We start from the raw sequence: 14131 nt of genomic DNA on the forward strand, positions 1-14131 counted from the left end.
CAAGACTGTTTAATCATTAAAAGGTTAGCACATATTAATGTTTATTTAAAACATATTGGGACTTCACAGGCTGTTATTAAGAATGTCATGGTTTTATCTATTTCTACCTCCTATAGGCAACGTCATCAACACTAAAATTTAAAATGTTAGTGATCTCTTTTTTGCACGTTAAAGTTGTTTAGCGTAAGTCATCATGCTAACAGTATATCATTGATACTGTGTCTCCTCTCCCATGGATGGAAAGACATGAAAAGGCTTTATTCTGGTCCAACCATGGACGGTACATATAAATGGACGACGCGTCTCCACTTCCTCCCACTTTTACAGAAGTGAGGCCAAAATATCCCGGATACGGGAGCTGCCATTTTGGGATTTTGACGTCATTTGGAGTCAGAGTCTGCGCAGTAGTGATCGGGGGGTTAGAGCCGCGGTATTGAGGTCCCACCCACACACCCCGCCCGAGCCAATCACGTGATTGGCTAGACACAACAACTAACCATAATATCTCTATAACTACGTTTATGATCTAACTGACACATGTTGTATTACACAGACTTGTGACGGTAATGGAAAGTTAAAGTTACATCTCCTCCCGAGCCTCCGGCTGCGACTACTTCACTCAAAGCAGCTGTCAATCACAGCTGCCAATCATGACGTCTCAGCCCCTTTTTATAGCATCAAATAACTAATTAAATCCAAACTTATCAGAAAAATGAACACTTGAACAAACATCAGAGTGATAAGAACTACCTAAAATGACAAAAAACATCTCTGGGAAAAATGTATTTGACGTGTACTTTTTGGTTTGGCCCATGTCCCATCCACTAGCATGGAGGGGGCGGGGCTAGTGACCTATACTGCAGCCAGCCACCATGGGACAATCAAGATGTTTTGGCTTCACTTTTGAGGAGCTGTCATGTCGTCCATCTTTATATACAGTCTATTGGTCCAATATTCAAATTTATAAGTGTGATGTGGACGCTGGAATCCTCCAGCACATAAACATTGAGAATGGACGTTTCACTGAAGACATTTTGTGTCCAGTAATTTTGGAAATAAATAATATTTTCATATTCATAGATTCTGTTTTTTTAAACGAGGGACAAGGAGGAGATGTATTGTTAAGAATTTATTTTGGTAATTATAGTTTTTTGGTGTAAAGAATGATATCAGACACAAATAATTTTTCCAATGTTGTCATATGTCTTTAAATATTTCTGTATGGCAGTAACGGTGGATTAGAGTGGAGTGGAGGATGTCTCAGGCCAGATGTGACGCGCATGGTGTCTGTCACATGCTCCGTGTGATATACAGAATTGGGTGGGAAAACTTTGTTGGAAATAAGAAATGAAACACCCTTGTGTCTTGTAAGTTTGTGAACATGACATGAGGGTCTAAGGATAGAAGGTGTTGCCTGTGTGTGCAGATTGTAAAGCAAAAAGTGAAACTTTGCTCCTCTGGTTTCCGGATGTAACTATCTGAACATTCGGTCCAGTTTCTGGGAAGTTGCTCTCAGTGTGGAGGTGCAGCCACTGGAACTGTGTGTGTCCGTCTCTCAGTGGACTTCCCCACTAAACTGGCTCATTATCTCACACACTGTGATCATTATAGAGGCGTCTCTGGAGAGGACCACACTCAGGTGAAAACCCCAGGAGGACGATGCACACTTCTGGGAATGCAGCACAACACACACACACACACGCACTGATAAACAATTTTATAATATGATCTGATGCTCTCGTTGCAGCAGTTGCACTTGCAATGCAGCATATTTCTCATATGTAGCTCAACGTTTCTGACGTTTTCCACACACACACACACACACACACACACACACACACACACACACACACACACACACACACACACACACACACACACGCACAGCTGCTAGGCGGTGTTGCTCAGTTAGTTTTGTTATTACAGACCAGCTGTCTGCCAAATTTCCTTGAGTCAGGAACATCTGTGTGTGCCCCCTCCTCTCTCTAATTCACCCCTCGTTCGCCCACGCACCCCGTAGGTCTGTATGTTTCATTATTAAGAGCCTATCAATGTGACAAGTAACAGAAATCCAACTTAAGGGGGAAAAAAACCTCAGAGCTGAGGCAAATTGGTACCGCAAGAGCAACCGTCAGCAGTCCTCAGTGTATGTGTGTGTGTGTGTGTGTGTGTGTGTGTGTGTGTGTGTGTGTGTTCGTGTGTGTGTTCAAGTGTCTGTTTGCCACCTTTATTTATGCCGTTGTTCCCATTTTTGTGTGTGTGTTGTCTTGGATTCCTCTCTCACTGGGAAAGTACGTCTTTTTGTATTTTTTTCAGTATGTATATATTTTCATTTTGTGTGTCTGTGTGTGTGTGTGTGTGTGTGTGTGTGTACAGTAGTTGTCTAGGCTATTAGGCTGCTGACTGAGGTTCACAGTATGGTGCTATTGGTGGGCCAAAGATAAGCTGAGGGATTGCTGTGCTGCTGGGCCTTTTGCAGGAGCCATGATAAAGCATTTCTGTCAGCCTCTGTATATATATACCGTATACGTGTGTGTGTGTGTGTGTGTGTGTGCGTGTGTGTGTGTGTGTGTGTGTGTGTGTGTGCGTGTGTGCGTGTGTGTGTATACGTACAACCTCCTATAGGTGTGTGAAAGCTGGTTTCTGTGTGTGTAACTTTCTTGCTGTGCCAGTAATTGTAGTTTGTAGCATGACAGAACTTTGTCAGTTTAGTTTGAGGGCTGTATCTCCGTACGTGTCTGTTTCACATGTATTCCATATATGTGTATCAGTGTTTTTCTTCTATTGAGGAGTCTAAATTAATACTGAAACAACAAATAGATGAGCTGATTTTCAAAATAACTAATCCGCAATTTGAAAAATCCTTTTTTTTTTAATTTAATTTTTTTTATTGCCAAGTAGGTTTCACGTACAAGGAATTAGCTGTTTACTGTATTGGTGCATATAGTAACATAAACATAATAAAAGAAAATTGGATTAAAAATAAAAGCACAAAAATCAAGAAACAGAAAAAAGGAAATTACAAAAGAAAATACGAAAAAATATAAGAAAATATGTACAATATATGTGAATGAAAATGAAAGCTGTATAGCAGAGAATTACAATGAAAATAGGAAATAATTTAGAAAAAAATATATATTTGAATTATTAAAATGAAAGCTGTTTAGAAGAAAATTACAATGAAAATTGGAAAAAAATACAAAAAACATGTACAATATATTTGAAGCTGTATAGAAGAAAATGACAATAAAAACAATACTTAAGAATATGTGCAATATATCGGAATTAAAATGAAAACTGTATAAAAGAAAATTACAATGAAAATAGGATAAAGTAATAAATAAATATATCTGAATTAAAATGAAACGTGAAGTTTTTAGAAGTGGTAGTTTTGTGCAGAAAATTGTGCAAAACTGAACCCCTTTGGGTATATTAAGTTTATGTGCAATTCACATTGCATTTGTGAGCCGAGAATATGGTTCTCTTAGTTCGTCGTTGCCTGTTTCTAACTCTGTACAATTTCTCTGTCAAACTATTCTCACCCTGGAGCACTTCGGTAACCTCGTAACCGCAACGTTCCGTTTGATTCCAGCTGTGGGATCTTTGTTACATGTCGTACCCCTCTCTCTCTCTTTCTCTTTCTCTCTCTCTCCATTTCCAGTCTGCTTCTACACTTTTGTCTCTCCAATAAAGGTGAAAAATGCCAAAAAGAAAAGAAAAAAATTCTCACCCTCATACAGTAATAATTACCATTGAGCTGGAGGAAAAGTGGATTTGGAAAAGTTAAAGCACCTGATTTTTGATGTTATTTGATCCAGTCCTTCTCCTCTTTCCCTTTAGTTAAGTAAAGCATTAAACCACCCTGGTACCATGCTGCTACTCTGTGCCTTTCAGCAGAACACAAAATAGATGCAAACATTGTGTTTGATATAATATGCAATGAATGGACAAAAAGTCTCACCAGGAAGGCCAATCTATTAGTCCGAGAATGCACATATAGAGTGTTTGAGTGTGTGTGTACTGTATCTGCAGTCCACTGGGCTGACTTTATCCAACAGCGCTCTTATTTCTGTACCTGTACCTGCTATTGATTCTCAGCAGCGTTTCCCCCTACGGTCCCGTCTATTTGGAACTACAATGAGCCGGCCTCCTTCATCAATACCTGCCTCACTCTGTCTAGACATTCAGACACTCGGTGGGGGGGTTCACATTTTTATAATCACAGTCCAACTGTATATTTTTTTAAAACTCCTCCCTGAAGTGCCATCGCCACACGTTTATTTGAGCCCTGTGGCACCTTTAGACCTGCTGAGTTTTCTACCTCTGTGCTTTATTTTTCCCTCTCTGTCTCTGTCTCTCCTAGCCTCAGTGTGTTTGTCCAGGTGTTAGCTGTGTGCTGTACGGTGGCAGTGAAATAACAAGCTCTAATTTGCTTTTGCCGAGGTGAAAAAAACAATCTGTCTCCCAACCGCCAAAAAGATACAGAGCTCCGACTTCTGCTAAGTTCTGCCATTCTCCTCTGAGGGAACCCGATTAGTTGATGTTTATGGCCTCAAAGAAGCGGCGCTTTAGGCTCCGCCGTGATAACTTCAGCTGGTTAGCGAGCTACAGCGGCGTGCAAAAGAAACAATAAAGCTCTGTCTGAACAGGACGTATAAGAGGAAAAACAGGCGATGGTGAGAGACGGGGAGTTTATCACTTTGACAGAACAGTAAGAAGTTTTCTCAGAAGGGAAAAAATGTGTGTGCTGCTGCAGCATTTTATAATGTACATACAAGAACGTGTGCAAGCGAGGATTTGTGTGCTTATGGGTGTCTTTCTGTGGGTGTGTGTTTGTATGCCTCTAACTGCGTGATTGTATGTTTTTTTTGTAATGCATGACTCATATCTACTTCAGTGCAAGACATTAATTCAATAAAATGGAAATGCCTGGCTGGTAATGTGTACATTATATAGATTTGCTGCTTCCTGCTACTACAACAAAAGCCCCAAACAGACACAGGTGTCACAACTCGCTACAGAAGACAACACAATGCGGCGTAATTGGCAGAAACTCACTGTTTTCTAATTGCTTGTGAGAAGAGTTGTTTCCTCTCAGTGTGCGTTATCGACATGTCACAGTATGTGTACGTCTGTGTAAACATAGCTGCTCTCTCTTTCTTTTTTCTGCAGCCCTGTCGATGTTGCCGTCGAGTGAAGACCAGGCCCCGGTCCCGCAGAAAAACTTCATGGGCGACGTCGAGGAGCTGGCCGCCAGCTATGAACGCAAACTCATAGAGGTGAGTGCTGCCACACGTCAAGGAAGTACCACGGTTCTGTGTTCTAGAACAGGGGTTCTCAACCTTTTGTAACTTGAGGCCCACGTCTGATTGGTAAAATAATTCCGAGGACCACTTTCCCAAATAAATGACAAACTGGGCTATAAATATGTGTTATTATGCCACCGTCAGGTGTAATGACCCACATAAATATTCAGCTTACCCTCACCTCATCACTGCCTGCCATTATGAATCCAAACTATTCAGGGTCATTAGCCCTCACCACAAGCCCTGGAGCTTTTACTGGTGTAGGGTTGTCTCCAACATCACTTTGCGTTTCAAAAAAATGCTCCATTTTGTGTCACTACATCTGAGACATATACGTCTGTAAAGGGGAGACTCGTGGGTACCCATAGAACCCATTTTCCTTCACAGATGTTGAGGTCAGAGGTCAAGGGATCTCTTTGAAAATGACCATGACAGTATTTCCTCGCCAAAATTTAGCGTAACTTCGAAGTGTTATTTAGCCTCCTTCCCGAAAAGCTAGCATGGCATGGTTAGGACCAATGGATTCCTTAGTTTTTTTTAGTTTCATATCATTCCAGTATCCTTCTTCTAGCTTTAAAACCCGCCCGCTACAACCTCTGAAAAACAGAAGAGCAGCCGTTGGATTTTGAAGAGGTTAATCTAACCATTTGTCAGTACCTTCGCGGCCCACTAGGTGTAACTCTGAGGCCCACCACTGGGCCCTGGCCCAGTGGTTGAGAATACCTGTTCTAGAAGATGCTCATTTTCCCCAATGGACAACAAATAATCTTGAATCGAAGGGTTGTGACTACATTACATTTTTAAAGTACTATTTGCAGCATTTAAAGGAACAGTTCAGCATTTTGGGAAATACTCTTTTTCACTCTCTTGCTAAAAGTTAGATGAGAAGATTGATGGTGACTCACTGTAGAAAAAAAACACAAATTGTGACTTCTGAATTTTGGGTTGTGTACGGCTTAAACAAACAAGATATAACATGTTAATTGAAATTGATTTATTTTTTACTTCGGACAGAGTCAGGCTAGCTGTTTCCAGTATTTATGCTTAGCTACGCTAACTGTCTGCTGACTTTAGCCTTATTTAGCATGCAGACATGAGTAGTATCAATCCTTTTTCTAGTATTTATGCTAAGCTATGCTAACTGTCTGCTGGCTCTAGCTTCATTTAGCATGCAGACCAGTGGTATCAATCCCTTTTCCAGTATTTATGCTAAGCTACGATAACTGTCTGCTGGCTCTAGCTTCACCTTCATACAGTTACTGTTCATCAACAAACCATGGTTAAAACTTTTTCAAAATGCAGACCACATAAACGTCATTGCTTCCCGTTCTAAAAAGGGAGTTGTTTCTCCAGTCTAAGGTTCATCCTGTTTATTTTACTGAAGAGGATAAACATTTTTTTCCATCTGCATTTCACTCTTTGTATCATCTGCCAGCGCCAGAACCTCAGATAGCATCAGCTCTGTTTGCTATAGATGAACAGTGCAAGTCCCAGCTGCTAGCACACAATGCAACAAATAACAGTGCGGAGGCCAATAATCTTGTTTGTTGACAGTAATCTAATTTATATGTGGTAATGATTTATTCATGTCACAGAGCCACTTGGAGCTTTTGCATTGAGAAATACCTGAATTAGTACATTAGCAAGCTGAAACAAATAAGGATAAAACAGGTATTTAAAGTTTTATGGCATTGTGAGAGCTGTGCAGGAGAAAATCTTCACCAAGCTACTCAATCTAAATAAAGCAGAGAATTTTACTTTTCTGCAGCTGCATTGATTTAAAACTCTCAACAGCGCCAAGAGCTATTCCCTGAGCACGTTCTTCTCAAAGATATTGATTGCAGTGCGTGGTGAAGATCTCTAATAACTGGACATCAGGCATAACGTTACCAACAGTGTGTCGGATGTTAGATGTCAGATTGACCAATGAGGAAACCCTCAAGTGACATTGACATAGAAGAAGAAAAGCAAAGTCGTAGTGAGGCGTGAGGGGGCGTCTACATGAATAATTAATCAATGGTTTTATATTTCTTTAATAAGAAATAATTCCGCCCGTGTTCGGCCAAACTATGTTTTCACTTATTTATGCACATGCATGTGTGGTTCATTTTTAATGGTGTTTACTTATTTATTTGTCCATTTGCTTGACTGTCAGTCTCGATCACAGCGGGGCTGGAGGCCCGGTGAGGGACACAATCGCACTGTAGCCTCTCTTCTGGACCCAGGCCAGCCAGGCTTTGTTTAAATCAGCAAGTCATGTAGGACAAAAGGGTTTTCCTCATCCCTGATGTGTAGCGGAAATACTGTAAAATAGCTAGGCTCGTGCTGGCTCTTTGGCTAATGATGTCAGCAAGTGTCTTAAAGGGATAGTTCTGGTGTTTTGAAGTGGGGGTGTATGAGATACTTATCCATAGTAAGTGTATTACCTACAGAAGGTGACGGTCGGCACGCACCCAGTTTGGAGAAACAGACCGGAGTTACCGCACAGAAGCAAAGCAGCGTACTGCTGTGGACGGGGCCGGCAGCAAAACATATTTTAGTCACCTAAAAGAAAGGACCATCCGAAAAAAATCAATATCAGTTTAGGTGTACGCTATGTTTACAATATTTCACTGCTTTACCTTGATGTCAGCCCTTTCCGATGCTGTTGTATCCATCTATGCTCTCGCCAAAGCCACCAGACTCCATTGAAAAAAAACTGTAATTTTACCTCACAGAACACGGGGGTTGCTGGTCTACCGCTGCCTCGATTGGTTAGTTTGTTTGTGCTATTGTGTGACTTTTATGAATCCGAACTGACCAAAGTCACACAATAACACAAACAAACTAACCGATCGAGGCAGCGGTAGACTAGCAACCCCCGAGTTCTGCAAAGTAAAATTCGTTTTTTTCAATAGAGTTTGGTTGGTTTGGCGAGAGCATAGATAACAGCTTCAGTTTCCCGTCAGAAAAATGGATTGTATAGCTGTCTGATGGCAAGGTAAACAGGTGAAAATATTCTAAATATAACGTACACTTAAACTGATTTTATTTCTTTAGGTGGGCTTTTCTTTTAGGTGGCTAAAATTTGTTTTGCTGCCGGCCCCGTCCACAGCAGTACATTGGCTTTTGTTCTGTGTGTTCCTTTCTGCTTTTCCAAGCTGGGGGCGTGCCGAGCATCATTTACTGTAGATAACACACTGACTATGGATAAATACCTCATGCAACTCCAATTCAAAACACCTGAACTATCCCTTTAATCACAGAGGGAACAGGAAAGATATGCACTGAACAGGAGATACAGGATATCGTCATCATTGACCACCACCAGTGTTTTCAACAATCTGGTTTAATAGGAGTTGCCTTAATATTCAGAGTGTGTATTAGTGTGTGAACAGTATGTGTGCGTCCATTCGGCATCAGCGGCACTACCATCGGTCCTGATGTGAGGATTCAGAAAATTGTGCGATATCCATGAGCAGCTGTCAGCACTCCTGATTCAGCTGTCTCGCTTCAGCAACTGAGACAAAAATCTGACTCACCAGGTTATTGATTTTTTTGAAAATGTCACATCGAGCCTTGTTGGATAACTGCAGGCCTGCCAGACACAAATAAATATTGGACAGGGCTCAGCCTTCATTAATCTGGGAAACACGCCCGTGTTTGTGACCTAGTTCCGTTTTAATTGAATGATGCTAATGCATTGTATTGACTTTGACTTTGTTTATATTTGAGCCAAATCTCAAGGCGCTCTGTGCTCTTTTCCATCCTCTAATGTTCATGTGTCTGTCGACGGCCAATGGCTTTGGGTTGGGGCTAAGGGGGTTTTAAACAGTCACTAAACAGCTGTCCAAGATGCCAGATGTAGGGCTTAATGGTTAGCACTGTCGCTTCAAAGCAATGTCTGTGATTTAACAAGCAGGGCCAGCTTTGTGGAGTTATAACGTTCTCCCAGTGTTTGTGTTTAGATTTGTCAACATATCCTCATAAAACCGTTCGTATGATATCTTACAAAAAATTACTCCTTATTTTTTGTGCATTTCCTATGAATATCCAGCAAAACGTGTCAATTTCTGCTTGTTACATGCATACAGTTTTTTTCAAAATAAACTTCAGTCTTCACCGGAAACAACTTGGTTCAGTTTAGGCAACAAAAGTACGTAGTTAGGTTTAGGAAAAGATCGACTTGGCTAGGTTTAGGCAACAAAACTACTTATTTAAGTTGAGGAAAAGATCAACTTTGTTAGGTTTAGGCAACAAAAGTACGTAGTTAGGTTTAGGAAACGATTGACTTGTTAGGTTTAGGCAACAAAAGTACGTAGTTAGATTTAGGAAAAGATCGACTTGGTTAGGTTTAGGGAAAGATTGACTGGGTTAGGTTTAGGCAACAGAAGTACGTAGTTAGGTTTAGAAAATATCGACTTGGTTAGGTTTAGGAAAAGATTGACTGGGTTAGGTTTAGGCAACAGAAGTACGTAATTAGGTTTAGGAAAAGATCAACTTGTTTAGGTTTAGGCAATAAAAGTACGTAGTTAGGTTTAGCAAAAGATCAACTTGGTTAGGTTGAGGCAACAAAAATACGTAATTACGTTGTACGTAGTTAGGTTTAGGCAACAAAAGTACACAGTTAGATTTAGGAAAAGATTGTGGTTTGGGTTAAAACAACTCCGGAAGTGGCGTAACTTGCGAACGGAAGTTACATGACAAATAAATCAACGTTGACTTCTGGTTTCACACGGGGTACGAACAGCAGTCTCCTTGGCAAAAGTCCGGTGTTTTACCGACCCATCCACCCCGACTTCCTCCCTCTACATGCCGTTTGTCGCTCTTTATACTTCGTGGTTCACGATTTCGTGGGATATTTATGAATTACAGTGCATTACCTTTCGTAGTTATAGCTACGAACGGTGCAGTTCTCCTCCTGTCCAAAGACACACACAGTAGATCAGGTGAATTGGAAATTGTCCAATGTGTTCCTCCAGCGATCCCAGTCTTCTTTTCCGCTCTCGGGCCACACATTTGTATTCCCACCTGAGTTTTCTTATCATTCCTGTTTTTTTTTTTTGTTTTTTTTTACCATCACTTCCCTTAGTCCCAGCTGACTAAGAACGTAGCGTGGTATACCACGGTGACTTGAGGAGGAAGCATTTATTTTTACCCTCTGATGACTCCAGGACCTTCTCTCTTCTCTCCTGCCGCCTCCTTACTTGCTTCTTCATCATGCCTCTCACTCCTTCTCTTCTCTGCTGCGACTGTGCAGAAGCATTACGAGGTGTGTTTATGTATGCGTGCGCGCGTTCTCCAGATGTGCAAAGTCTCGTCCGGGATGAGTGGGACTTTCTCACATGAATCTGCATGGATGTCTGATCTAAGTGGTTTTAAAAAGCTATCAGAGTGGGAGGCCACTTTAACACATCCCAATAGGCCTAGGCTAGTCTGAAATGAAAGGAAAGACGATGAAATGATGAGGAAAAGGAAAATGAGTGAAAGACTGACGCATGCACAGAAAGTGAAACTACAACAACTCAAGGGGAAAGAAGCGTACGCATTTTAATTTTCAGCCTTATTGCGTGGTGATTTTCATTGTCTGTGAGTAATAAAAACAAATTACATAATGCGGTTAACATCCGTCCACCGAGGTTTCTGACAAACAGCAAAACTACATGATATTGATCTGTGAGGCTCGAGTGATAAGGAACAGGTGGGCAGGTAGTGATGTAACACATCCTCTTATCAGTGCACACAAGCTGCTGGTGTCAGACTGAATGTATTCAGTACAGAAGCACCTCTTTAAAGGTATAGGCCTGAGAATCAGTCACACTCAACAGTTTTAATTACATTTTTAATCAGTTATTAAACTAAAATGATAAGAGCATGGATTTGGCATTTCACTATTGTTATTGTTTGCTGTGCCCTTTGTTACAGAATGATGTCAGGGTGTTGTCAATATTGTTATTGTCAACGTCTTTCAGTTGTCATAGGCTCAGAATGCATCTCCGAAATAATGAAAGCAGCCACAGTCGAGCAAGCGGGAAATAATGAAGGAGAGAGAAGAGAGGGAGGATTTCTCAGCTGCGGTTTTTAGATGAAACAGAGACAGACGAAGGTAAAGGCTTACCTCTCCTCAGGCACTTCAGATTTTCAAACTCACCTGGAATTCTTGAAGCCACTTCTGGCTGTTGCGAAACGAGACGTTCGGGGGCTCCTCCCGAGTGAAGGCGTCTTTGTGTTTTCTGAAAACCAGATTTAAATCTTTTGAAGAACTTTTCAAGAACTAAACTGCTAGTTAAAAAAACAAACAAAGGGAAGTTCGAGGAAATGCTGGCAACAAAAGACTACTGTATGCCTGACTGAATACAACTATGAATAAACTACAGTTTAAACTAAACTACTGCTACAGTACGACCACCCGATATCACGATCCATACGTGGTGCCGTTCTTACAACTGCGCAAACTCCATTTGTTCATGAAGACTGTGAGATGCAAGTGTTTTTCAGCTTTAATTTGCTTATTTAAGCATGAAGGTTTTCAGGGGCTTTAAAGTTTCTCAATTCGAAATTCAGAGCATATCTATTGCCTCCACACAGCTCTCAACATGGCGACGGCTGAACCGGCGGCTAGCAGCTAATGGTGCTAACAGCACAAACAGTGTAAACAATGGCAACAATGCTGACTAGGGATGTCACGAGAACCAATACTTTGGTACCAAGTAGATGCCAACATTCTAAAAACGGGGCGCTACTCGTTTTTCTACAGTACCGCAGGTACCGAAGGTACTAGGGATCGGGGATCAGAGCTCGAGACCAACGGCATCCTGTTGTCCCGGGGATGATAGAAAATATGTTTGCGACGCAGTAAACTCACTATTGACGCATCCAGGGGACGCACCCTACAAACAACAAACCAACAAATCTGACAGGACGAGAGCTAGTTAACGTTAGCTCCATGCAGGACTGTGCTGCTTACCGGCTGCTTACAGCTAACGTTAACTAGCTCTTGTCCTGCCAATCTCAACATGGGATGTGCCATTGATTTACCTTATGATGCGTTCAGGCTCTATTCAGTAATAATGAGTATTGGGGGTACTCAAAGGTAAATTCTAACATTATCATGATGTGTTCAAATGTAATTTCGACAAAAAATACATTTTACAAGAAGTTAAACAGGTCATATTTCCTCTCAACTTCCTAACAAAAAACAGTAAGCGAACGATAATAAAGGAGGGGATGTTGAAGTACTGTGGTATTGAATTGGTATCAAAAATCATGGAATTTCACTGGTATTGGCATTGACTACTACATTTCTGGTATCGTGACATCCCTAGTGCTGACAGAGCTAACAGTGTTAACCTGAGGGGGAACCAGAGGGTGGGTGCCAGCCCTCGGTCGGGATGGCGTTATAATTGGCAACCGGCGTATGAGAGCAGTGCAGAGCGGCGGCTGTGAGCTAGCCAGTGGGGCTCACACACTGAGACTCACATGCACAAACATGCACGCGCTGTCGGCCGGGCTATGTCAACAAAACACGGAGAAGCTCGTATAACAACACACACAGAGAGAGAATGACTTCATTCTCTGCTCAGGTAGACATTACTCCTCTATATCTTTACATAGCAAATAGTTGTTTGATGCTATATTAATGCTCTGGATATCGAATTGAGAACCTTTAAAGAAACATTACGTAGTTTGTATGACTTTTATTTTTTTATGTTTGTTAAGTAGGTTACTGTAGTAGAGGCACATATTCAATAGAATGGGTTAGCCAGCTAATTAGAGCACAGATCCAATAGAATTGCTTGATGAGATAATATCACAGTGCAAACTATAACTGTTTTGTAATCTGTCCATTTGGCTTGTGAACAAAATACAATGCCTGAATGCGTTAAGCATTAAGGCCTTCACACATTGTTTTTTTTTCGTGCAATTAATTCACAAGTCAATATATTCATTTTGAGCTGTTGTTTTGTCATAAATACTTTCATACAAAACGTGAATACTACGTGGTGAAAAGGCGGCATGCTTTTTTTCCCCAAAATTAGGTTGATTTCTCTGAGCTTTCAAACTGCGAATGAAGGCATCAACCAATCATGAAACGACAACAAAGGCTCCGTAGTCCGAACCAAGACGGCAAACTTTATACTCCTTTCAACCTTGACAAACGCAGCACAGACCAGATCCATCTTCTGTTCTTACTTTTCACAATAGAAGCCCTAGACATGTACTATTTGCAGGCAAGTAGTTAGCATTTTCGTGTTGTTTATTTGCCCCCGGTGTGTAAAAGCTTTAATACAGGCTTGAAAATTAGTTTCTAAAAGGCAGAAATCTAAGCAGCTGTTGTAAAATAACCCTCCGAAACCCTCAAATTGAGGCCTCATTACATCATACAGTAGTACTATAAACTAACTTGTCTGTAGCTCAAAGGCTGGATCATCCTCACCCAAATTGTTCGTCTGACTCACATCCAATAAACAAACAGGCTCTAACTACATTAGGAGATTGTGACTATGCAGTTACAATTACAGATCTTTTTTGTTTGTTGCTGTTTTGTTTTCCCATGGTGTATTTTTATATCTGCTGCGTTGTATTGATAAGTAGAGGAAGAGTGCTTTTGGAGGATATAGGGAGGAGATATGGGTCGAAACTTCCAGTGGGATCAGGGATTTTCCCTTTGATCCACAAGCTCATTAATTAACCATAAACAACATCAAGAACAAGAACAACAATTACAAGCCACCGACTCCGAGTCTCTCCGAATCCCTTCAGAGAGGGGATGCAGCGAAAACCAGGAGAACATGAACGGATATGCCTGTTGTCTTTGCTGTGTAATGCGAATATGTGACCCTTGA

At 41.1% G+C, this 14131-nt stretch overlaps 1 protein-coding gene across 2 annotated transcripts in view; it reads left to right on the forward strand.

The window, feature by feature from the left end:
* Positions 1-14131, forward strand: part of snx29 (sorting nexin 29) — a 175471-nt gene that overhangs the window by 78470 nt on the left and 82870 nt on the right. For both annotated transcript variants that reach the window (XR_012591971.1, XM_074620629.1), the window contains exon 15: positions 5173-5279. Coding sequence is in view for 1 of the 2 variants with exons in the window: in XM_074620629.1 (XP_074476730.1) it covers positions 5173-5279 (107 nt within the window). In the remaining variant the exon portion in view is untranslated. The remainder of the gene's footprint in view (positions 1-5172; positions 5280-14131) is intronic.

This window comes from Sebastes fasciatus, chromosome 20 (assembly GCF_043250625.1).
Source record: "Sebastes fasciatus isolate fSebFas1 chromosome 20, fSebFas1.pri, whole genome shotgun sequence".
NCBI classification, from domain to species: Eukaryota; Metazoa; Chordata; class Actinopteri; order Perciformes; family Sebastidae; genus Sebastes; species Sebastes fasciatus.